General features: G+C 40.4%; 1 protein-coding gene across 3 annotated transcripts in view; it reads right to left on the reverse strand.

Annotated features, from left to right (window-relative positions):
- The window catches only part of ADAM12 (ADAM metallopeptidase domain 12), a 189,566-nt gene that overhangs the window by 75,763 nt on the left and 86,589 nt on the right, over nt 1-27,214 (reverse strand). For all 3 annotated transcript variants that reach the window (XM_081005209.1, XM_081005210.1, XM_081005211.1), the window contains one exon: nt 6,184-6,262. In XM_081005209.1, coding sequence (XP_080861335.1) covers nt 6,184-6,262 — 79 coding nt within the window. The remainder of the gene's footprint in view (nt 1-6,183; nt 6,263-27,214) is intronic.

The following is a 27,214-nucleotide window of genomic DNA, read 5'->3' on the forward strand; positions in this document are numbered from 1 at the left end:
CAATAGCTAGGGCCAGCTCTAGCTTTCTGGGGGCTCAGGCTATCATGCGCCTCTTATCCTCAAACCACACGCCCCTTCCTCAAGGCCCCCGTTGTTGGTTGTTGTTGGTATCCATCTGTCTCACGAGACAATGGAGTGTGCCTCCGGGGGTGAAGTAAAACCATTGAAGAATAAGAGCATCTGCTGCTGCTGAGACCGGCAACTCATAACTGCTGCCTCCTGTGTTACTTCTGCTGTGTGAGCAGCACACTGAAGTGACTTTTCCAGGGTGCAAGCCTGGGCTGTGTGTATGGAGGTCCTGGGCTGCCCAGACGACAAGGCCCCCACCCCCTCGGCCTCACTGATGTGCTCCAAAGGAAAGCAGACCAAAACATGTGGCATCAGCTTGGCGGCAGGAGTTGCCAGAAGGAGGTCCCACCCTACGGTTGCCACCTATCCCTAGAAAAACAGAGTCATCCTTTTTCTTTTTTGGAAAAAAGTGGCCTCCCCCTGTAGTTCAACTCCTCCTCCTCCTCAAAACTGTGCAGGTTCAGTGGGAGGAGGAGAATGAGAGTCGGAGTGGGAGTTTGTGAGGGAAAATGATCACAGGACATGGGCAGAGGGTGGAGTGAGGCTGGGAGGAGGAGTTTGAGAGAGTTTTTGTGTAAACAGAGGGTGGGGCACAGGGAGTGAAAGAGGGAGTTTGCAGTGCATGAGCCTGCCATGATGGCATGTCGGGTTTTGTGTGGGAAGGGGGGTGGCAGGTGGGTAGGGTTGCAGGGGCCTGGTCTGGTGCGGGAAAGAGTTTTTGTGCAAGCAGAGAGAGGGGTTTCCATGGGGCAACCAGGAGAGAAAGGAAATTTGTCTGTAGATTAGGGAAAAGATAATGACACCACTATCACCAATTCCTCACTGCGAGCATCCTTAAAAGAGCTGGCCGTCTTTGCATGTTGCAGTGTTTGGTGGGAAAGCTTTCCTAAGTTGGTTCCTTAGAAGGCTTAGTTGGTCATTCATGCTCAGTCATGGTTTGGTTTAGAATTAAATGTGAACCAGGTCAGTATGTGTGCTCTTATTGTTGACACACAAAACTTTATGTTCCTCTTAATGAAAAAGCTATCTCTGAATGCAGGCTATTAAGGAAATAACTTGAAATTATCATTTTACCTGTTTGTATTTAATGCTGGATTAAAATGAGCTTATGCCAATAATGATGCTGTGCCTCATTCAATAAAAGACAAAGATCAAACAAGTATTTAAAACATTTCTTTATGAGAAACCTGCTCTTTTGATTATGTTATTGGAAAACTATGATGGGAAGCATTTTGTAAAATTAAACAGCAGAGCAAATTACACTGTCATTCACCTTTAGGCTTTCACTGTAAGATGTAAATTGTCATTAGTAATATGAGGGAGATCCATAAGACATAATTAAGCATACTGTGCAATGTAATAAAACAATTTCCTGGTTTTATAGCTCCAGAAGAAGAAAAAATCACGTGAAAAGAAATTGGGAGGCTGAAAGCATTTTATTAAACTATGCTGACTTGGAAGTGGTGTGTTATTAAGAACAGGAATAACAGAGAACTGTATTTTCAGCAGCAACAACCCTGTTATGTTTTGTGGCTGGGTTATTGTATTTCTTTAATAAAACCAGCTGCTTACAAAGGACAACCACAACAAAAGATACATACTCAGTAAAGATGCACATTTGCTATTGTTGATGAAAGGTAATACCATATTTCCAATTATAGACCTGGCTGGAAAATAATTATTATATTATGTCCAGCATTTCTTTTTCATTTCTCGCTCCTTTGAATACCATATGGAAGCCAAATGCCTCACTGTCAAAGGTTGCTATCTTATTAGTGCAAGGGAAAGTTATCACTCATATTTCAACCTGACAGTCATCTTACTTCGCCTCTTATTACTTGGTTCATTCACATCTAAGCTGCATTAATTAACCTTTTCAGTTTCAGGGCATGGTTTTCAATTACATAGTCTCAGACAGAAGGCTTCTAAAGACCACCTTGATTTTGCTGGTGAAAGCAATAACATGAAAAGATCAGGGTTGAGTTTTAATAGTTCAGGAGCATGAATTTTTGGCAAATTCGATTACACCATAAAGAAAATATTAGTTTAGCGCCAGAGTATTTCTTCTTTTCTTTTCTTTTCGATGGAAATGAAACTGTACACAGTGAAAAGGTTATAATGTGTTTGCAGCACACATGCATGGATAAAAACTCATGTTATAAATTAAATGGCAATCTCAAGATACGTTTAGATCTTTTAAAACCTGAACTAGAACAACAAATAACAAATTTATTGTTAATAAAATGTAAAATAGCAAACTTTTAAAATGCATGGTTGATATCCAACGTAAGTCATATTCAGCCAGAGCAGACCCATTGAAATCAAAATATATAAGCCCATTTATTTAAATGGGGATATTTAGAGTATGACTAAAGTTGGATATCACCTTGTGGATATATAATTTATGTTAAAGGTTTTTATAAACTGCCCAGCTTATAAAATATTAAGGCAATGTAGAGAAAACAAAACAAAAAATCTAAAATACACACCAGAGTAAAACTGTTAAAATAACAGCACAACACTAGAAAATAATCAGAGCACAGTAATTAAAAAATTCATTTAGCATGCATGTGAAAGAGCAGATTGTATGAGCATGCCTTATCTTAGCTGGTGATGGATTCCACATGAGAGGAGACTTATCTATCTATCTATCATCTATCTATCATATATATACAAACAATGTTATGTTTTTTAAAATTATAAACCAGAGGCTTAAACTCAGTCCCCTTTAAGTGTCCATCTTCTCTCTGACAAGAGAAGACAAGAGGTACAGTGAACACTAGAATCCAGGAAAAAGACACGATGATCTGAAGGGAAACAGGGCGGTATTAAACATTCCCCAGTAAAACCTATATTTATGCTGTCATTAGTTTTGCACCAAGCTAGAGCACATCTATGACTGTCAAAAAACTGAGAGCTAATATTAAAACATACATGCATAATTTCTACTGTCATAGATGCTAAATCAAGGAATCAAGCCACGTAAGTTGTTCTTGCCAAAATAAGCCATTCCTCATTTTTGGCATTGATCATGCCAGGTATGATGAAGTAAGGGATAGCTCAATTAGACATCCTTGTTGATATCTCAATAGTAGTGTCTGATTCACAAACCCCCACATGTATTTTTATTTTTTTGTATATTTGGGGATCTAGATAATGAACAGCAATGATATATTTTTTCCTTAATTCAGTGACCCAAGACCTTAAGTTGGGTGGTGATAGTGCCAACTCCCATGCTAATTCCAACTGGTCCAAACAGCACAGTGGAGGAATTAGCATGGCCTGCACAAGGGAATAATGTACACATCATCGACTCCACATATGCCATCCAAATATGTTAACTAACATGTTCAGTACTTGTATGTTTTGCTCTACTGGATAAGGAGCAGTTTGGGAGATTAATTTTATTCAGGAAAACAGTGGGGGGAGGGAAGAGTTAGCCCTTCTGCATGCAGTGAGGCAAGCTTCCTTAAACTCGGCCCTCCAGATGTTTTTAGCCTTCAACTCCCATGATCCCTAGCTAGCAGGACCAGTGGTCAGGGTTGATGGGAATTGTAGTCTCAAAACATCTAGAGGGCCGAGTTTGAGGAAGCTTGCACTGAGGTCTCCTGATTGGGGCACCGGAGGGTGTTTAAGCTGTTTTTAAAACCTGTAAGATATATGATAATGGATTTCTCATCATCTTATCTACTTCCTAGGTGAAAACCGTGCTTCACAAAAATCAGAATTAAAATCAAAGTCAGCAGTATAGAACACTCTGCATGAAGCTTTTTTTAGCAACACTTCCTTAATTCTGAGATTTTGCCATTTTGCAGAGGTAAAAATATCTAAAATTAGTAGCAGCTCACTTTCACTATTTGAAACTAGCAGTGAATATTTCACAAACCGTGATGACAACATGTTTTATTTGCAGGAAAACGTATTTTTACAATAAATATATGTGTAAGCATTAAATGTTGGGAGTGCAAGATGCATTGCATTTTGGTATCAAAAAGGGTTCTACTGCGATATTTAAAAAAACATTTTAACTGGTTAGTCTACCAGGGTATAAACTGCTGCTTCAATTGTTCACCTTAACGGCTAATTAAAAAACAACTTTAAAAAACCTTATGGCTCCAATCTAAGACAAGAGGCATCATGAACCTCCATTTACTACTGTCTTGTTAAGGAACTTAACAAGATGTGTAATGCTTCTACTTCTACATCAAACATATACATTTTTAAAATGCAGTTAAGCTGGATCTAATCAGCAGATAAAAGTAAAATGTAGTAATCCAGACCAGCCACTGTACTGTTTTAATTAAGAAGGATCTTAATTTGAGTCAGCAGTGTGATGCAGCAACAACAAAAAAAGCTAATGCTATTCTAGAGTTGTTTGACAATGAAACCGACTCCCTCAGAAGGTGGTGGACTCTCCTTCCTTTGAGGTTTTTAAGCAAAGGAATGATGGTCATCTATCATGGATGCTTGAGTTGAGATTCCTGCCTTGCAGGGGATTAGACTAGATGACTTCCAAGACTATAATTCCATGATTCTAAGTTTTAAATACAAGTGGGACAGGAAAATACAATTGCATCTCTATATACTACTTATAGAAACAAAGGTATATAATCCCTTCTGAGGAAAGATCAGGTAAGATAGGGAACTTTTTCCAATCCTCCCCTCCCCCCCCCCCAAAAAAAAGACCTACTGTGACGGAAAATTTTGTTTTGCTGGACAGGTTGGGTCACCAAGTGTTTTCTTCTTCCTTTTCCTTGCTAGCAAACTTTTAACAAATGGCAGCTTCTGATTGGCCAGGGTTCCAGGAGAGGGAGTTTAAGAGACAGTTGAGTAGGTTGGGAGATAGAGAGTGAGAGGAGAAAGAGTTTGTTCTGGGTAGAAACATCAGCTCTGGGGAATATATCAAAAGCTAGAGAAAGAAGTCTCTGAGCTTAGTGTGAAGGACAGTGTGCGGTGTCCTGTACGAGTAATTAGGCCAAGAATGAACTGGGAGGCTGAGAATGATCCAGGAGAAGTAGAAGCTGGAAAGATACAGTCTACTTAGGTCTCATTCCAGTCAGGAGGGGAGAGATTCTTCTACAAAAAGAGAAGACTCCCAAAGCAGTTAAGAGGAGTGTGGAGATCCCTTGGGTCTGTTACTTGGAGTACCTCAGGAGTAGGGTCGTCTAAGGGGTGTGGAACTGACAGGAAGTACCACCTTGTTTAAGAACCAAAGAATAAAGCAGCAACAGCTGTGCAACAACAGAGAAAGAAGTGAAGAAGTGAAATTACTGGAAATAAGCTGAGCATTTACCCTTTAGTCTAAAAACCTGTAAGATCTACCTGAAGTGAAGTAACTGAACATAAGCAACTGAAATTTAAAAGAAGCTAGGTTTTATTAGAAGTCCATAACATCAGTTAGATTTAGTATAAATACTATCAGGTGAACGGTTACCTGAAATAACATTATAATCTGAAGTATCCTTTGTTTTACCCACTTTGTGTCATAAACTTCCTTTGTTTAATAAAGTCTTTCTTATTTGATCAAATCCTGCCTGAGACTCCAAATCATTAAGTTTTCCCTCACCCAAGTCCCCCACTAGATAATCTGGGGTGATTTGTAGAAATTCGTGTAATTGGTGTACTGTGAGGTGGTTGCACTATATTTAAGTGACGGCCGGCCCAACGGCACCAGGGGGGGAAGTGCTTTTACGCCATCACACCTACATTATGGTCTAATTCAATGAAAACAAAGAAAGGACAACATTTGGCTTCCGCATTGCAGAAGGCCTCAAATGCCTTGTAAATCCCTTTTTGAGAGCTCCCACATCGCAGAAGCTGGATCTCATGCGTTATCTTTGCATACTTGCAGCTTATAAAGAACTTCTAATGGGCACATGTCCAAAGGCGTTTAAGTGCACAAAACTTATAACTATTAAAGCCCCTCCCATCATGCACTACTTAGGATATTTCCTTCCACAGATGTGCATTTTGAACAAAGAAACCTGAAAACTGCCTAAACAGTGATTTCAAATCAAAGGTAGCTGACCACTCTATTTCATAGTTCCCCTTCTGTTCTTTTAATGACCAAGTATTGCACACCTACCTCCCCACAGACGAAGTCACAAAACTTACCGTGTAATTACGCGCAAGAACAGCACCAGTACCATCTTCCAAATAGTGTGTTTCTGTGAAGTTGCCAGCAAAAAGGTCACTGGAAGAGAAAGAGGATATCTTAAAACATAATTTCAAGACCAAATCCTTTTTACTTAATTACTTTTTAAAACAAAATTAAAGTGGAAGAGTTGAAAGCTCAATAATGGAATAAAATAGTTATAATACTGAACAAAGTCTGTGCACATTGTTATAAGGGGATTTACTACAAGGTTTTATAAATTAGCCTCTCTGATTGCAAAATCACTGAGTGGCTATTCTGAGGTGATTATTTATGAATTCAGATTTATTTAATATGTAACACTTAACCTACCCTGTGTAGTTTATTGATGTATCCCCTACTTAAATATTTCAGATGAACTGCTTTTTTCTATTAGAAAATGGTTCGAGATTTTTATGCATCATGTCAAATTAACAAGGCAAAAATGTAGACTTTAAGCTGCCTCAAAGACAAATTCCACTCTATCTCAAATTTACAGATATTGTGAGTGAGGCTGATGTAACTTCTTAGGTGTATATGCAAACGTCCTAATACGAGATAAAGTAAGGGTTGGTGTCTTATTCTGGATGTAAGCTCTGGAAAGGGAAAGAGTGTCTGTAACACTGGCATTGGTCAGAAGGTGTAGTCAAGACAATTCATTTCTCTTTCTAAGCGGTTTCGTCCAATCCAAGGAATTATATGGTGCTAAGAAAGTCAGTACTACAGTGGTCTGCATTGCAATTACCCCATGCTGGGGATCAAGGTGCCCATGTCTGAACAGAATTCCGAACAAGCAATTTTGCTATTTAAGGCAATTTAAGGGAACAGATGTCACTGCGACTTAATTGCTGAAAATTTAGCATGCAATGTAAAGTTTTTAAAATCTAATTATGCCAGTCTGGGTTCTGGAACAGAAGACAGTTCCTTAGAATTTCTACAGCTTCCAAAAAATGACACTATTCCTATAATGATCAGTCTTGTTTCAGAGCTCAATTCTTGTAGCACCTACTGAGTTACATGATTGACTGAGCTCATGATTAGCGGCTACTACTTCAAAATAAGGGGAGCAACCTAGTTCTCTCAAAACTTGGGGAAATTCTCTACTTATAGGTTCTCTACTGCACTAACCATGAGAAATAACCCAGGACACTCCATTGTTATACATTCCAATTAAAACTAATACCGCCACTGCACATGGTTGCTACAATTTTCTGCCAGAAGCAATATTCCTGAAGGTGGAACTTTGCCTTTTTCTATATGTATATTATGCCCTTAAAAAGAAATGTGCTTCTTAGCCAAAGGGCTGTTTCTTCTTGAAGTAGTGGCAAAAAATAGAGAGAGGGAGTGGTAACTGGATGTCAGTCATTTGGAATGGAAAGTCACAGAGGATTAAGACAGAAGTATTATTACAACAGCATATCCTATATTTTCTATGCACCACATTTTATAAATGTGTTGTATAAAAATGTTGCAAGTAAACAAATAAATGAATGAAATATTTGTGCAGACAGAATGCACATGGGAAAGGGATGGGGTAATGCTTGCTGGCTCCAGAACCTACGTAATCATTAATTAAAACTTCAGAACAGAACCTATTGGCATACAAAGTGGAGTAATCACCTGCAAACAACCTGCATCACATGGTTTACGGATCATCAGTATTGTCTCAAGCAAAAGAATATGCTTCAACTTTCAAATAAAGTAGCCTTCATTCAGTTGCAAATATTGCAAGTTGGGTTAGGGGATGAAGAATAAGGCGGGGGACGACGACCTTGAATATATTCATAGCTACTTTGTGAAAACAATATATGTGAGAAAGGTTCTCATTTTTTGTGTATGAAAACAGAATAAATGAAAAGTTAATACACTGTGGAAGCGGTGGTGGTGGGGGACCCTGTACTGGTAATACAGGTGGAAAAAGAACTCTTGGGGGGGGGGGAATTCCTGCACAACTGAGCAGGCTAGGAAGAGCTAGGATGAGCGTTCAAGAACTACTGTAGAAGGAGGCTTCACAAAACAAACTCCTTTATTGCCAGAATATCAGAAAGTCAGCATGTTTCTCTGCTGGTAGCCAGCAAAGAAGTTCAAACGGGAATTGGTCTTCATAAAAATAATACTAACCCTTTCCTTTTCTGACTCAAGCTCTCAGCAAGATTTAAAGTCAAAACAAGTAAGAACAAGTAACATTAAAAACAAACAAACCCCAAAACCCTGAATCCTTCAAATACGATGCCTTGCAGAAACCCTAAACCCAAGCCCAAACTCCTTTGGGTATGTAGAGCTAGTATTTGGACCCTGACCTTAGAGTACACAGGTCAATGCATATGCCCCTGATGGTATGGTAAGTAACATCATGTCCTTCAGGGCTTCATGTGGATAAGAGATGTGGAACAGATGTGTGATTAATGACATTAGTCCTCATGAGCTTGAACATTCATTCATTCATTCACTGAATTTATATCTCACCCTTCCTCCCGAAGGAACCCAGTCACTCATGCAGAAAACTCACTGAAATGTTTCTACAACTATGCGTGAAAGTCATTTTAGGTGGCATCCAGCCCACTGCACCCTACAGTAGGTGAATGAAACAAAAGGAGAGGATATAGGCTGCTACTGCTGCTGTATTTTCTATTATTAAAATTTACAGGCACCAACATATTATTTCTGACTGTCTGGTAGGGATAGAAACAGGAACCCTTGACTCTGTGAGCAACTACCTCATGTGGGAAGGCACCAGAGTTTCACTTTAGAGCATCTTCTAGAACAGTAAAGTACTTGAGGCCAGCGGTCATCCTAGGCAGGAAGGGTTTCCTGTTTGAACAGGAACTTTGAGCAACCATGGTCTTCCTGGTACATCTCCATGCATTTTGCTGACTTTGACTCCCCTTTGACATCTGCCCATAGTTCAGGACTATTTACAGGACGTTACTTATACCTGTTAAAGTCAATCAATATTCTGCCATTGTATAAGACTATATACAGCAACAATGTTGAGCAGTATTCTTTGGAGGAATAAAAGCAGGCACTGTGGTGTTTCATTGACCTAGGTTTCAGAGAGCAGATTGGTTTTAAAAAGCAATGGATAAAAAGATAGAGGGGTACCTCGGTTTACAAACTTAATCCGTTTCGGAAGTCCGTTCTTAAACTGAAGCCATTCTTAAACAGAGGTGTGCTTACCCTACTGAGGCCTCAAATCCATTCAGATTCCGTTCTTAGACTGAGGTAAAGTTTGCAAACCGGGACACTACTTCCGGTTTCGTGGAGTTCGTAAACCGAATAGTTCGTAAACAGGGCTGTTCTTAAACCGAGGTACCACTGTACTATAGAGTTGCAAAAATCAAAGGAATCTTTTGTGTAAGTAGAAATATTTTGTTTTGTTTACTTAAACAGAACTTAAGATTCTACTGCAAGAATCCTCCTTTGCCACTTCCTCCTCTAAATGTGATGTACTGTATTTTACTCTTCGGTCTTGTTCTATGTTTTTTGATAGTGCTCTGACAGCTAAATGAAAAGGTGAGTCCTGAACACCATAGCCTCCAGGGTAGACACTTCTCTTTTTTTGGTAGAAGCAGCAGTTATCTCCTCTTTCAAAAATGACTTTAAAAGCTGCCCAGTGGAATAAACACTTAGTGCTGGTACAAGGAGATTTACAAGTCATGTGTGGGCACTTCTCTGAAGGGTTATCAACAGTAAGTGCAACAAGCACTCTTCAGCAAGAAGGAAAGGTGTGTGCAGAGGTCGTATCATGCATGGCACTCATGCTTAAAGATCAAACACCACATTTGACACATGTATCCATTAGATAATTTGTCTCCCTTTGGAAAGAGATGTAATTTACAGAATTGATTTACATTTTTTCCTGCACCCCTCTGGTAAAGGAAAGGCGATAAATAAAATAAAGTAAACCAATTTAGATGGTAATCTTATTAACGTAATTGAATGAATGCAACTAAGAAAAGACATGGGTTAAAACAACATTAATTCATCATACTTCGGGATCTACCATATGTTTTGCCACCACACTTAGGAAAAAGAGCACATCTCTTTGTACAGTTCCTCTTTTCAGCTTGCTATATGGGTTCCTACCAGAAGATAAGTGATAACTATGAATGCTGGGACAAGGTTTTCTCAGCTGTGGCCTCCCTGTTATTGAATAAATTCCCTAATTAATCCTCTGAAGCCCAAATTAGTAAAAATAAAATAAAAGTTTTCCTCTTTTGTCAGGCTTTCGAGGATGTACTCTAGTTTAGGACTAAACTAGATTATGCAGTAAACATGTGGTTACATTTACCATATCTAGTCCTTTTCCTTTTAAACTTCTGTGCCTGTTTTCCATTCTTTCCATACCTCTCCAAAATTTCCCTGTGTTCCATCTTTAACAAATTCTTCTCTGGGATAAGCTTAAAAATAATTTCCATAAGAGAATTCCACCACAAGCACTATATGAAACGAAACTCTCTCTGTATTTATGATACTTGTAGATAGAAAACTGAACACAGGAAAGATTTATTGGAAAAGGGCTAATAGGTCTGGGTTACTCCTACTAGCCCAAAGAAAGAAATCAGACTCTCTCTCACACACATGCGCTTCCAAGAGAACAAATGATACTGATTGTGAATATCAGTTCTATAGATTTAGTGGAAGGTATATTTCAGCACTTGGCAATGGCTGCTTCTTTTATAAGGCATGTGCAGGTATGCACATTTTGAAGGATGGTTGTGTTTCCATCTGTGTATGGAAAGTGGAAATTTGGTGGATTCATATTTAAACGTGACCTGAACTGATTTTCTTTCCCAACCCTAGCCAACTCTACCTCTCCACTCTTTCTTCGTGGAGGCAAAATGTACCCCATGGTAACCTATGACCAGGGCTGATATGAAATTCTATCTGACCTAATGGAATCCTTTCCAGGCAAGCTGTCCAAATTCACACCCACACTGGGGCCTCTATCAGAAAAAGGACACCAGGTGTACCTCACCTGGTCAACCTCATGCGACTTAGAGATGACCATCATTAAGCGGTATCTTTACCTCAAGAGTCCTCCCAGCTGCTACACCAAGACTTCCAATGAGACTTTTAAAAAATGTTAATCTGTGTTAAATCCATCCCTTCTTCCATCCCCAAACCAACTAGCTGCATTCCATAGAGCACATGCAACTGCTGTTATGTGCTCCATATGTGGCGCTACCTGGTTCAGAAGCTGCAGCTAATGCAAAATGCAGATGTTACGGTGCTTCGTGGGAATACACGCCCTGTAGAACACCGTCCCATCAGATGTCAAGGAAATAAACAACTACCTGACTTTTAGAAGACATCTGAAAGCAGCCCTGTTTAGGGAAGTTTTTAATGACTGATGTTTTAATGTATTTTTAATATTTTGTTGGAAGCCGCCCAGAGTGGCTGGGGAAACTCAGTCAGATGGGTGGAGTATAAATAATAAATTATTATTCTTGTTATTACTACTACAGTGGTACCTCTGGTTACGTACTTAATTTGTTCCAGAGGTCCGTTCTTAACCTGAAACTGTTCTTAACCTGAAGCTCCACTTTAGCTAATGGGGCCTCCCGCTGCTGCTGTGCTGCCGTCGTGCGATTTCTGTTCTGTTCTGTTCTGTTCTCATCCTGAGGCCAAGTTCTTAACCCAAGGTAATATTACAGTGGAGTCTGTAACCTGAAGCGTATGTAACCTGAAGCATATGTAACCCGAGGTACCACTGTACACATATTATACCAGTAATGAAATATCTGCACTAGCTAGTTACCATGTCATGTCATGTTCAACATTTTGCTGTTGACATTTAAAGCAGCAAACAACTTGGGACCAGAAGTCAAGATCTTCAGAGGAGATTCTGCTGGTCATTCCATGACCAGTGGCTTGTCACCTGGTGGCAGCAGAGAAGTGAGCCTTTTCAGTGAAAGCACCCACCCTCTGGAATGCCCCTCTCAAATCTGTGTGGCAGAGACAGTAATGACCTTTAAACACTTCTTACAAAGTTAGATGCTTTGAGAAAAATATAATATGGTTTGGTTGCTCTTTCTTTTTGTATTTGTCTTCCTATCTGTTCTTTGACACTGACATTATTTTCTTGCTCTCTACCTAAACTAAAAAAAGAAGAAGAAGGAAAAGACTCTGGATCTACATAATTTATACTCATTATTGCTTGGTGAGGCAAGCAAGAGAGATAATATTTTCAAAATGTATTGAAACTGCTGTTGATATTATAATCGCCTGCTTATGCTGTAGCATCTCCACTTAGGTCATCTTGACCTTTGTAATGGAGGTGGCTGTTCTTTATTCCGTTGCTAGCCTTCTTGATTATTATATGTATTCGCAGGAATAAACAGGTCTATTAGACACGCTGCTGCTTGCAATAGTTGGCTCACTATGAATATCTGTGCATAGTTAGCAACAGCCTTTTCCAACTCTTGTTTCTCATTACAATATGAAGAACGAAGGAAGCATGTTAATGAGTTCCCCATGCACCTGCTTTGAACATCACCCCACTCATACAATTATTGCATCTTCTTTAAACACATTATATTCTTTCCTTCTGTTTAATTATCTAAAGTGATTCAAAATGCTTTTGGACATTTTCCCATTCAGTGTCTGCATTTTATAATATTCCTGTCTGTAACCCTCCAGTAGGCTTTCATGGAGTAAATACAGTGCTGTAAATATATACATATATATTTTAAATAAAACCCTGAGATATTGAGGTGTGCTCTCCTAGGTAGGAAAATGACTGTGGAGAAGGGGAAGGAGAAAAATAAGGTCAATCCCTCTTAGGACACCTGAAATTTGCCTGCAGGGTTGTTATTCCAGGCAGGGTCTTCTGTGCATGTTTAGCCTGCCTTACAATGGGGCGATCACCTTAGGCTTACCCAGGCGGCAAAAGAGGACCTGGAGGTTTGGTTGGCCTTCTTGAAGGTATACAATGGGATTTCTTTTTGGCAAGACCTGCTAGACATGCACCAGGACTTTCTTGTGCATTTGGATGCCTCTAGCAGCTTGGGCTTCAGTGTCTACTTCAGGGGTCTCTGGTGCTCTAGGCCATGGCATTTGCATTAGAAGGTGGAAGGGATCACCCATGATTTCACAGTTTTGGAATTCTTCCCAATCATGTTGGCAGTGCACAACTGGACTGAGGAGTTCCATGATTCCAGGGTGTGCTTCTGGTCTGACAGCCAGGTGGTAGACAGGGTACTTGCCAAACAGACCTCGCAGTCTGAATGGGTACTGAGGGGTACTGTAGTTGGACTACAAATCCCATTGTTCTTACCACTGGCCATGCTGGCTAGAGTTGATGGAAGTTGTAATCCAACCATGTTGGGACTACATGCTAGCTAAACCCGGTTCCTTCTGCAACCCTATATATGTTTAGTTAGAAGAAGATATCCCCAGTTAATTCAATAGGGATTACCCCAAGGTAAGCAGGTAAATGGATTGTAACATCAGCTGCCATTAGTCTGCTTTTAGTAGCCCAAACAAATGGAAAATGTCAAGCCCAGGTTTTTAAGTACTGATTGACAGTATTTATGAATCTCTCTTACAGGGTGATTTATAATCAATGCAAGAGCAAAACATATCAGTTATCAATATAAGCATATACAAACAAAAAAAATAGAAAAATAAAACACAGTCATATATTGCTGCTAAGGATCAAACTGCAAAAGCATGGATAAATGAAAATGTATTCAACTGACAACTAAAAACAACAATCTGGGAGACTAAGGGGTGATATTCTAGAGTCAGGTCCTCACTACAGAGAAGTCAATTCTTGCATCATCTCACTACAAATCCTTGTTGAGACCAGAAGCAGAACCCCACCCTTCTCCACTGGAGAGGATTGTGCTCTTGTAGGTATTTGGTCCTTGAATTGAGCTTGGCAGGACATAGGCAGCCAGTAGTCTTTGAAAAACAGAGGGAAATTGATCTTGGTAAAGCAGTGCAGTCAATCTTTTGCAGCATGTGATTTATTTAGCAACTTCCGCATCCACCCACCATAGTGCAAATATCAGGTTTGCAACTGTGGGTCACCTTTACAGCTGGAGCTGGACCTCATAATTGTCCTGTTAGTATTTTTTTCACTGCAGAATGAAAAGGGAGGAAGAGCTCTGGCAGCTATCCATCATAATGTTCTGATGCAGCTGAGCTGGCTCCTAGTCCAGTGAATGAAGTTGCAAAAGTCATATCCTGGAAGTAGATTTCAGCAAAAAGCAAAAAGCAGGCATACTGACCTGTTCAATGGTTGGTTGACCACCTGCTACTATGTGTCAGCGAGGAAATGATGAATAATAGTTCAATAATACTTAGATACAAGATTACCAGAGTTAAGCATCTAATTTTCAACATATTTCTAGCACTAATGCAAACTGCTGCTGAAATATATTTGATCATGACTCTGATCTCCGTAGTATCACAATATGAACTGCATTATTAGTGGGACTAAATAAATATCACAGTGTACCATGTAAATTATCAGTCATTGTTGCAGGCTGATAAACATTGTAATTTGTGGGCAAAAGTGTATAGTAGAAGGGTGATAAGTAGTGCCAGTCAGAGATTACAGGTCACTTGCCTACAAGTTGCTTTACTGTATTAGCTTCATTAAGAGATCCATAGAGTGACACAGCAGCACTGTAAGGAAGCCTCTTTCTTAACAGCCAACACAAGCCTCTGGAAACATCCAAGTAGTTGCATTGTCATTTCTTTCTAGCAGGAGATTCCTCCATTTTTAAAAGCTTTGTGACAGGCAACAAAATAAATATCAACAGGTGTAGATTTTTGCAAGATGAATAGTCAACACTCGCGAAACAGCAAATGTTTTAATATCTGCCTGACACCCAGCTTTGAAAAACATGAAAACTTCCCCATAGAAAGTGGAACTCTAGTTAATAGCCACGGAGAAGGGTGTTGACTATCTCAGGCAGCACAAACTATGCATGCCTGCACAATCCTCTCTTCCTAGGATATTGCCCCATTCCACAGAAACAGTCTCTTGTACTTCCAGTGTGCAAGAAGAAACAGCCCTTACTACATTCAAAAGTTTCATCAGGAGCATGTAATTTTCTCTTCAAATTGAGGAAGAAATGAGCTTATAATGACATTCAGTCAGTGACCCAGATTTAACCGCTATCTTGTATAAATCATTTTAATTATTTCTATTAACCAAATGCTCAAGAGCATATAGTGCTTTCCAAGTTAAAAAATGCATTGTCAGACATTCTTGGTTCTATGTCTGCTTGAAGAGGTCTATCCACATTGGTCAAGCTCAGTATGTATTTCATCCAGCTGACTTTATTTAATTAAAAGTATGCTTTGCTTTGATCATTCCAGATTTTCTGCCTAACAGTGAAAATTGCTGCTCACACTATACAGAGTTTCAGAAAGTCATAAATCTCTGTGAGCTGAAAAATGCAATTATAGGATATTATAGATATATATGAGAAGGTATGTACATGCCTTTCTCTGTGTTTCTGTGTGCTAAAGACATCAGAAGGGGAAAACTTATTTTCCCTTCTGATGTGTTTAAACATAGAACACATATAAAAAAAAAATAGAACTGTAGATTTGAAAGGGATCCCAATGATATTTTAAAATGTTCTCACCATTCCTACCACCATTTCCTCATGTGACATGTCAACTTTCAACTCTTTCCTGCAGTAGGCAACTTTCTTCATATGGAACAACAAATCTCCACATGAGGAGAGTGACTGGGCCAAGCAGTATTGACACACCAACTTACCATGCCTCCAGTGGCCATACATTCAGCCTCAGAGAGGTGTCTGCCTTCCTTTTGTGGCTGGAACTCTACAGTGAGTCATCCCTCACCTAATGCAAGAATCAGGTCAGCAGCTGGCTACCTTATCAACTGGAGCAGGAGCAGCAGCAGCTGAAAGTGACCTCATAATCATCTTCTGTTAGTTTGTCTTGCAGAAGATGAGGACCTAATTCTACCATGTGTCTCATGTTTTCTTCCCCTTCTCTCCCCCCCCCCTTTAAAGTTCTCTATTTGTTTTGGTTTATTCAATTTAACTTCCTCCTGATGATGTATCTGTGTCTAAAATCAACATATTATGTTTGTTAGGCTCCGTGTCAAAACATTTTAAAGAGAAATTTGTCTTCATATTCTGCCTACAGAAGCAAATAAAGGTAACTTTATATTGCCAACATAGACCCATAAATATATTCCCCCCCCCCCATCATATATATTTAATCCATTTGTCAATGTCCAGAAGACTTAGGGATCTTGAGCTATTAAAAAAATCTCTGAATTCTGCCCATCCCTTAATTAAGCAAAAGTCTGTCAGTCAAGGAGTGCCTTTGCATGTTACAGCAGAAATTCAGTTAAAATAGGCATTTGCCAGTACTTCTTAAGATTTTAGGACAATGCTGACTGTGACTATGCTGCAAAGAGGGAAAAATAACATACTATTTCATATTTCTGTTGCAGCAGCATTAAGACCAACTTTTAATGTAAATAACATCATAAATTAACCAAGTACAGTGGTACCTCGGGTTAAGTACCATACTTAATTCGTTCCGGAGGTCCATACTTAACCTGAAACTGTTCTTAACCTGAAGCACCACTTTAGCTAATGGGGCCTCCCGCTGTCTCTGCGCTCTGTTCTCATCCTGAAGCAAAGTTCTTAACCTGAAGCACTATTTCTGGGTTAGCGGAGTCTGTAACCTGAAGCGTATGTAACCCGAGGTACCACTGTATGAAAATGAGTTAATTTCTTCACAATTTTGGGCATGTTCCAGCTTTTCATGATGCATGCTGATACATCAATAAATGATTAAATTAAGATTGAAGACACTTGGTAATTCTTAGATTGTACCAGTAAATGAAAGAAATTGTGGTAATAAGGCTTTCTTTTGATATGTGCCTTTTATTAGTAAATGATGGGAAATGGGTTGGATCTGACATTTAAAAGCACTTGGCATTGAGATGCGCTGATAAATGTCTTAAATGTATTTATCATAGGGAGGTTTTTGGCATTTATACTGAGGCCTTAAATATTATTTCTTTACACACAAAAAAGGAAAATGAAAATGAAATGAAGATAAAAATTGGAAATTTATCAACAGTTCTGGGTGCCCTTGAGATTTACCAGTAAAATGTCAGAAATGCTTGTGTAACAAGGCTTGTTTTCAGAAGCCAGAAATGGAATCCAGCTACATAAACAGTTTATAACAGAACTGAGGATGCAAACTGGTAATTAATAGAGGCATTTGCTTGGCTTGATAAAAACTTAAAAGTTCAGCTCTTTTGTTTGCCGACTTTTTATAGGTGATCAAGGTATAGCATGCCATAAGGCTGAATTCTATGAACTTCAATATAATTTTCTGTGAAAAAATGCTGTCATGGGCATAGCAAGATTCCACGGGTCTTGGCACTTAACCAGGCTTTGTGTTTCCTTTGGGGAAAATCAGGTACAGCTGTAGTATCTTTTAAGATATATGGATTCATTTACACATATATACACCTTAGCCTCAATGGAGGGAGTGCAGAATATTACACCTCGAGTGTCTCTTGTTGCTTCTCCCATAGGAGGAGTAGCGTTGTTATTCCGGGAGGATTGCTCTTTCAGAGCTCTGCCATCACCGGCGATCTCCGGCATTGAATGTGTTGGTCTCGTGTGGGGCACCAAGGAGAGCTTGGCTGTCTGGCTGGTGTACCGACCACCCAGCACACCTGCAGCCACCCTGTCAGACCTGCTGGAGGTGGTGGCGGGCTGGGCCTTGGAGTTCCCAAACCTACTGGTTTTGGGAGACTTCAACGTCCATGCCGATGCCGCTCCCTCCTCACAGGCTCTGGACCTAGTGACTTCCATGGCAACACTAGGGCTCTCCCAGTTTGTTTTGGGCCCCACTCATCAAGCAGGCCACACGCTGGATCTGATCTTTGGGGCTGGCATAGATGTGATCATGCTCCCCGCTGTGGAAGTGCCATGGTCTGATCACTACGCTCTGAAAGCCAAGACTGACTTCCCACTCCTCCCCGGCTCGGGTGGCGAACCTATTTGGGCTCGTCCGCGAAAACTGATGGATCCTGATAGATTCCGATAAGCCTTGCGGAACCCTGCTCCTCCTGGCGAATCATTAGATGACCTTGTTGAGGACTGGAATAACCGGCTCTTGGCAGCCATTGATGAGATTGCGCCTAAACGCCCTCTGCAACCCCGTCGAAACTGGGCCCCTTGGTTTACTGAGGAGCTCCGGAAAATGAAGCGGGATCTCAGACGGCTAGAGCGAGTATGGCGACGGACTCGTGACGGAGCCTCAAGAACATCTTATAGGACGCTTATGAAAGCCTATGAGATGGCTATGAAAGCTGCTAAGAAATCTTACTTTGCAGCTTCCATTGCATCCGCTAGCTCTCGCCCGGCACAACTTTTTAGAATAATTAGGTCAATAACGTCCTTAGGAGGACAACCAAATTTAAGCACAAATTCGACCCACAGCTGTGAGGCATTCGCGACCTTTTTTGCGGAGAAAGTCCTGTTGCTCCGCCGTGACCTCCCTGCCAATTTAGATACAGTGACTGAACTGGAGGCCCCTCGACTGACTTCAGGTCCAGTGCTGGACCATTTTGATTGGATACTCCCTACTGATGTGGATAGATTCCTCCAAGTTGGTAGACCCACCACCTGCCTCCTTGATCCGTGTCCGTCTTGGCTGATTAGGGAGTGTCCAGATGTTGCGCGGACCCCCCTGGTTGAAATTATCAATTTGTCCCTTGACACGTGGACATTCCCAGGGGAACTGAAGGAAGCAGTGGTGTGTCCACTCTTAAAGAAAACTTCATTAGATCCCTTAGACCTATCCAATTACCGCCCAGTTTCAAATCTTCCATACCTGGGTAAGGTAATTGAGAGAGCGGTTGCTGAACAGCTTGGTAGGTTTCTGGAGGAAACATTGGCATTAGATCCATTTCAGTCCGGTTTCCGTCCTGGTTTTGGGACAGAGACGGCTCTGGTTGCCCTAACAGATGATCTCCGTAGACAACTGGATCGAGGCGGGTCAGGACTGCTGATCCTTTTAGATTTGTCAGCAGCCTTTGACATGGTCGATCATGATCTTCTGGACCACCGCCTTGCAGATGTGGGGATACAGGGCATAGCCCGTAACTGGTTGTGCTCTTTTATCTCTGGTCGGGGACAGAGGGTGGCACTAGGGAGGGAAATGTCATCACGCCACTCCTTGGTGTGTGGAGTGCTGCAGGGCGCAATTCTCTCCCCGATGCTTTTTAACATCTTTATGCGCCCCCTTGCCCAGATTATCTGGAGCTTTGGGCTGGGCTGTCACCAATATGCTGATGACACTCAGCTCTATCTGCTGATGGATGGCCACACCGACTCGGCCCCGAACACACTGACCAGATGCTTGGAAGCTGTGGCTGGATGGTTTCGTGGGAGCCAATTGAAACTAAATCCTTCGAAGACAGAGGTCCTATGGCTAGGTCGGGATGGCATATGGATGAGGGACCAACTCCCTTCTGTTGTGGGGGCCCAATTAGTGCCATTGCCTTCCGTTAAGAGTTTGGGTGTAATCCTTGATGCCTCCCTTTCCATGGAGGCGCAAGTTACAGCAACAGCCAAGGTGACATTTTTCCACCTTCGCCGCATCAAGCAGTTGGTCCCTTACCTTTCCCGCCCTGACCTGGCCACAGTGATCCATGCAACGGTCATCTCCAGGCTTGACTACTGTAATTCACTCTACGCGGGGCTGCCCTTGAAGCTGTCCCAGAAACTCCAGCGGGTACAGAATGCTGCAGCGAGGCTCCTCACGGGGTCTCTGCCATGGGAGCATATTCACCCAGTGCTTTTCAAGCTGCACTGGCTCCCGGTGGAGTACAGGGTCAGATTTAAGGTGCTGCTTTTGACCTTTAAAGCCCTTCACGGCCTAGGACCCTCGTACCTACGGGACCACCTCTCCTGGTAAATAACAACACCCTAGTGGTCCCAGGCCCTAAGAAAGTTAGATTGGCTTCAACCAGAGCCAGGGCCTTTTCAACTCTGGCTCCGGCCTGGTGGAACGCTCTGCCTCATGAGACCAGGGCCCTGCAGGATCTGATTTCTTTCCGCAGGGCCTGTAAGACAGAGTTGTTCCACCTGGCCTTTGGCTTGGAGCCAATTTGATTCCCTCCCTCCCTCTCTTTTTTTCTTTTCCTTCTCCTCCTGCGATGAGGCTACATTTTAATATTTTAATGTTCCATTATTTTAATGTTGTATTTTTATTTTTGTTTTTAAGTTGTAATCATTCATCTTGTTTTTATTATTGCTTGTAAGCCGCTCTGAGCCCGGCCTTGGCTGGGGAGGGCAGGGTATAAATAAAAAATTATTATTATTATTATAGTTTCAGCAAGCTTGGGTCCACAGCAGAAGCGAGTCATGGTCCCTGAATACAGACTCTCCCTGCCAGCTGTCATGGAGGTCTGTCCACTTCCTGCTTCTTTCCCCCAGAACCCCTTGCCAAATGCAACTCCCTTTCCACTTACATTATCACCCACTGTAACCCTGGCAACCTCCTCCTCTGTGCCTGGCAGTGTCTTCTGTTTTGTTAATGACTGGGCATTTCAGTCTTTGTTGCTTAATAGCTTATTCCCAGCTAGCTATGTCAAACTGGCATGGTTTGTTATCCTAAACTTAATCCAGCAGTGTTTGGCACAGTTTTAACCAAACTTTTATTACGGTAATTCTAACTTTTACCAACTTCAGGAATTATGGGTAACTTGCACACACAGACTCTGGTGCCCCAAACCTGTAACAATACAGTAAACAAAATTTTATCAGCATTTTAGCAGTTACCCTCCAATTTAATCACATATTCAATATGTAGTGAGTGTCCTAACAATTGATCCATTTGTAACTGTGCAGGTGCACTACTATTTTAAATTAATAAATAAAGAGAAAACACTGTATTGAAACAGACACTGGGTTGCCAAGGAGATCCTCATACAATGAAGGGAAAAGGCATCTTTAAATGCAGTTCAGACAGGCAAAAACGCAGGAAGATTACACAGTGGGAAAACTGCACATGACACTCCGTTGCTTATACTTTGTCCCCCCCCCAAAAAAAATTGTGTTTGTTTTACAAAATGCAGCAGCAGAGACTGCAAATTAAAGTGGAAGGTCAGTATTGAAGGAAACGGGCTTCTTAACCCTTTCCTTTCTTGTCGTATTTCCTGCTTACAATTGCTTCCTTCCCCTGTTTTTCAGCTTTTGGCCCTGAAAAAGAAAAGAAAAAAGTTCTCATACCCCACCCCCTTTCAAGACATGTCTGGCAAAAAGCAGCTTGTTTTTCAAGCCTTTGTTAACAACAACAAAAAGTCAGGAAAAAACTCCACGTAAGTAAACAACATATGCAGGGAAAATAATAGCAAGGAAATTCTGAAGATAATAGAGAGTGGTTCACTTTGTTGCCTCAATTAATAATTGGGGCTAAGAAGTTCTCCCCCCCCCCAATTATCTGATTATTTGTGAACTACATTAACTAATTTAGCTACAGGTAGTGAGAAGCTAGGCTGATTTTGAAAGGATGCCACACCATGGGGGGATGGGGACCCAACTGCTTCCATTCCCCCTTGAAAAGATAGTATCCTAATATTTTGCAGGGGATAGCGTAGATAAGGCCCAAATATTCCCTTCAACGTCTTTGAGAAACTGTAATACCAAACATTATATAATAGACACTTGAAATATTGTAATTGTGATTTATTTCTATTCCTTACTGGTCTGTCCCCACTTGGTGCCCTCCAGATGTTTTGGTCTATATCTCCCTTCAGCCCCTTCCAGCATAGCAGTGCTAGGAGTTGCAGTCCAAATCATCATCATCATTATTGATTGCATTTGTACACTGCCCTTCATCCTTAGATCTCAGGGTCGTTTGCAGTATGATTAATACAAGATAAAAATACAAAACATTTGGAGGAGACCAGGTTGGGAAATGGCACCTTAGTCAGTGAAGTTTATTTGAGGATTCAGCAGCCGAGTGGACAATTAATTTTCTACAGTTTTGAAAGGTTCTACTCTTGTTCTCTCTCCTGCAATTTATGTTGAATATTTATACTGTGGTTTTTTTCTGGCATGTACCCCCTTGCAAAAAAAACCCCTAATCCATTCATCTCCATTTGAGTCATGCTTTGACCAGATTTTCCACCTGGGAACTATCCCTTAAGCTTTGCTAATAGACTTAATGAACCTTGCTAATATGGCTTATAATTAATCAAAGATTGTAAAGAGAGCAGAGTTATCCATGGCTGTGTCACCTCCAGATTGCATTACTGAAAACTATTATTTGGAAGTGCCTTTGGAACAACTGGGATGAAATGTAAATCACTCTAAATTGCACCTCCTAAGTAGGGGGTTACAGGACACAAGACATGATCACTCAGGTCTAGGTGACCCAGGTCATGACGTAATGTGCATTCTGGGAAAGGGTGTATTGTTCATAAATATCTATGGTGTCCTTCAATATAAATAGTCTCAGAAGAGTTTACACAATTAGAATAAAACAGATATAATAACTCAATAGTAAAAAAAAGGAATAAAAACTGGCAGCAATGAAATCATCACAGTAAAACAACTAAAAATTAAAAAGCTCTTTGTCTGGGACATAGTCACCTGGTGCTGAAAAGATAGCAAAATGACATCAGGCAAGCTTCTCTAAAAAATAATTCTATAAATTGTGTGCCTCCACTAAGAAGGCCATCTTCTCCCCAGTTCCTGCCCACCTTACTTTTCACTGTAAGGACATTAGAAGAAGGCCTCAGATGATCTCAGCAAACAGGCAGGCTGATGTGGTATCAAGAACATAGTTTGTAGCCTTATGCATTGCCCTCAGATTTGCCAACACTTCTGAAAAGTTATACTTCAGAAGCTGTAATCAACAGGAACTGGTTTAAGAATACAGGGGTTTTTCTTGAGTAAAAAAAGAGAGAAATTTCAAAACTGTAAAGACATACACCCCACACCTGTTATTTATCTCTGCTTTTGGAAAGTCAATTTTTATTAAGAGGATAGCCAACATGATGCCCTCCAAACGTTTTTGAACTCAAACTCCCACCAACCCCATCCATCTTCAGTTCAGTTTGCCCCAATTCTGCATAAGTATGCCATTTTTCAAAAAAAGATGTTTTTGAAAGCAAATTTCCCTAATATAGTGCATTTTTGGATATGATTTTCACTAATATACACCTTTCTGTGCACATTTCCCCAATATATGGATTTTTGTACATATTTTAGTTAGAGAACTGCATCACAAAATTCTGTGAAGCAGACTTTAAATGATAGCCATGTTTTATTTAGTATACTACTTGACAAGTGCAAATTATGTAGGTTCATATTTTAATGTGCACTGAGCAAATTTCTTCCCCATCCTTCGGAGTATCTTTTAAACACAGATCATTAAAATTGCAACAGCTGTGACTCAAGCTGCTAAAATTAATATAAATATCCTAATTGCCCACCCTCTGGCAAATATCCTAAGACATGTGGAAAATCTGCTCCAGTTCACACTTTTGAGTTGTAGCTGTTGGTAAACTTCACACAGCATATACAATCTCACTTTCACATAGAATTTTATAGTTTTAAAGGACCATGAGGGTCATTTAGTTCAACCCCCAGCAATGCAAGTATCTTTTTGCTCAACACAGGGCCCAAACCCATGACCCTGAGATTAAGAACATCATGCTTTACTGACCAAGCTATCAGGGCTACTCATGAATAGCCTTTTGTGTGAAATATATGAAAAACTCATGGAAGCAACACTTTTGACTCTGAAAATTGAATGGGAGGCCTTACTAGGGTCAAGATTGCTGCTGAATTGCCCCAGGTCATTTCCCTCTCCTAGAAACATAGGACCAACATCTTATTTGTTGGGTGCTATTCCGACCTGAAAAAAAATAATAGTAAGATAGACTATCAGGAACTGCAAGATTTTCACATGTGAACACAGCAGAGCACAATGGAGAGAATATATTTAGTCCTTCAGTCCTCAAAAGCTATCAACACAACCAGGAAGCAGTAGCTAAATGGGGTTTCCTTCTGGCCATAAAGATGCAAAAGAGTAAAGAGGACCAGCTAAAGACAGATGCTTTCCAAGTACTCTGGCATGCCTTCCCTGACTCAGCATCTAATTGAACCAACTTCTTAGCTAGTTAAGTCCTCATGCTCCAGTGCTGTCTGAATAATAGTTAAGATCCATGCAAAGCAGGTCTCCTTTTCTATGTCCTTTGGCTAGAATGTACACATTCCCATCCTCATCGGCAAACTACCACAAACATTTACTAAACATCTGTTAAAAACACACTTCAGAGGCAAGTGACATGGTGATGGAAGGGATCTAGCTAAAATCAAAAGCAATGAGAAAAGTCAGCTTTTGAGGGGTAAAGCATCTGATCAAGTGTAGCATGGAGCAGCCTGCTAGTGTGATTCTGAGCAGCTAAACAAATTAGGGCATTCAGTTATAAGTAAGCCATATAAATAAAAGTCATCCTGAATCTGAACAGGGCTTTTCACAGAGGTCCAAGATCAAACATGAGTACAGTGGTACCTCGGGTTACAAACAACTCGGGTTACAAACACTTTGGGTTACAGACTTTACTAAGCCGGAAGTAGTACCTCGGGTTAAGAACTTTACCTCAGGATGAGAACAGAAATCATGCGGCGGGAGGCCCCATTAGCTAAATTGGTACCTCAGGTTAAGAACGGTTTCAGGTTAACAACGGACCTCCAGAACAAATTAAGTTTGTAACCAGAGGTACCACTGTATCATTATTTATAGAATCTTATTCTAACAAGGTGATCTTGCTAAAAGACTTGGACCATTCAAAAAATGTAAAAAAATGACTTGGCTTTTTTAAGGTAGAACATGTTGCTTGGTTGGGTCCCATTCATTTAAAGGTGGTGATTAATGGCTGAATTAGTGTTGTTGCCTGAAATAGATATGGCACTGGGTTCTGGAGGATCAATTAGGCAATTGCAATCTATTGCTTGTGGCTGGTGTGGGCTGAAATCAGTGTTGGCTTATACCATAGGGACTTTTCCTGTTTATCTCAATGACACTCTCATTTGTCAGAGTAAAGCCAAATCACACACATATTCTTGGGGCAGGCAAAGAATTCAAACTGAACCAAGCTACTCAGTAGCACAATAACAGAGCCAAATGATTCCAACTGAATTTTCTATTCCAATAGGAAATAACTCCCAAAGGCCAATTCTCTGCAAAATCAGCCCAGATCTACCTCAGTATCTTTTTAAAATTCCAAGTTATTTAGACTGAGCTGAAGCTAAGCAGGGAGCAAAATTATGCACTAGTTGAAGATAAATAAAAATAAAAAACAGTCACCCAGCTGAGTTTCACAGGCATCAGATGAAGTTTTATGTGAGGAACAGTTGGGCAAATATATCACTCTGCTTTGTAAAAATGAGGCAAGTCAAAAGCTTAAAGAATAAGCAATCATGAGCAATCTTTCATTTCTAGAATTGTACTTTGACTGTACCTTTAGATTTTGATAGCATTTTAATTTATAGGTCTTCACTGGAGTGCGCTATGTAAATCAGTGCATTTTTATCTTTTCAAATAACAATCTGTTTCTGATAAAAAGTGGACATGCTGCAAGGTAGGGAATTGCACTTTTTATGTTCGCCATCACTGTTTCAAATTTATAATAGCTTCCTGAATATACAAGAGTGCAGGAGGAAAAAAGTTATAAACTTCACACACCTCAGTCTTTGTTAGATGATCAATGGAAATGGTCAAAGAGGCACACTTTTTATGAGTGAAATGATTTCATAATGGGTGATATTTTTATTTTAAAATGCATAAATAAATCTGTATGCAGCAGTGCTCAAGTTATAGGGGAAATGTAGCGGGGGACTTACCCTCCTTGTGAGGACAAAGGACCAGTTCGGTTGGTGTGCTCCTGAAGACAGATGGAATCTTATGGATTTCTGGACAGTCTGTGGGATGCTCCTGGTACATGAGCTACAGTTGAGTCCCCCATTTCACTGTGCAGTGTTGAGATGGAGAAGGCCATTGACAGGTTAGCTCCTAAATTCCCTCTCTGACTACAGGGAGTCTTGAAGTCTCCTTGGTTTTCTAAGGTGCTCTGGGTAAGTGAGCCAGTGGATAGCTAGAGCACAGGTGGTACATCTCCTGCTGTGAATCTGACTGGCTTATAGGAGAATTATTACAGAACACTCTGAAGATAGAAGGAGCTATTTAACTACAAAGTGTAATTATTATCAGTTAGCAATGCAAAAGGCATCATTAGCATCTAACCATATTACAGAAGTTAATAGAGACCTTTCAACTTTCACAAATTTAGAATAAAGAAATTCCCATTATGAGACATTAGCGCCAGATGGCCAACTAAGGTAATGAGTAAGTGAAAAAGATGAAATCGCATGCTAAATAATTACGTACATGTGTTTGGAATTGTGAATGGTAGACTAAAGTGCAATTGCAGGGTTGTTTTTCCTCTTCATGTTTTTCATGCAATGATTGGTTTTTAAGTTTGCATCACTCTATCACCTTCTTTGACCTTTCTCTCCAAATGGGATTATATGTACAGTATTAAAATGTCAGGTGTTCATGCAACAGTAACTTTGCTCAATTTCTTCAAGCTTATGATATTCTATTAAAATAATTAGGAGTCATTACCTTTGAGACAGCATTTGCAGAACACAGTGGTCTCAAAAAGGCAAATTGACTGTAATCTTCAAACTATTTACTAGCCCTATTATAACTAATCTACAACAACATATAGTCTACATATTAACTTTTTTTTTGGCTCATAGTAGCCTTGGCCAAAAAGAAAACAATAGTTGGAACAGCCAGCATCCAGACACAAAGAACTGGCAAAATTCACACGGCATTTTCTTCTCAGTGCCTGGTGAGTTCCAAACATCTGTTAAAGGAAATTATGATTTTATATTCACATTCTCCCAAACTCTTTATACTGCTCTCTTAGTTTGAATCCTTCACTTCCTTCACCCCATTCCC

This window comes from Podarcis pityusensis (assembly GCF_964106645.2).
Source record: "Podarcis pityusensis genome assembly, chromosome: 5".
Lineage (NCBI taxonomy): Eukaryota > Metazoa > Chordata > Lepidosauria > Squamata > Lacertidae > Podarcis > Podarcis pityusensis.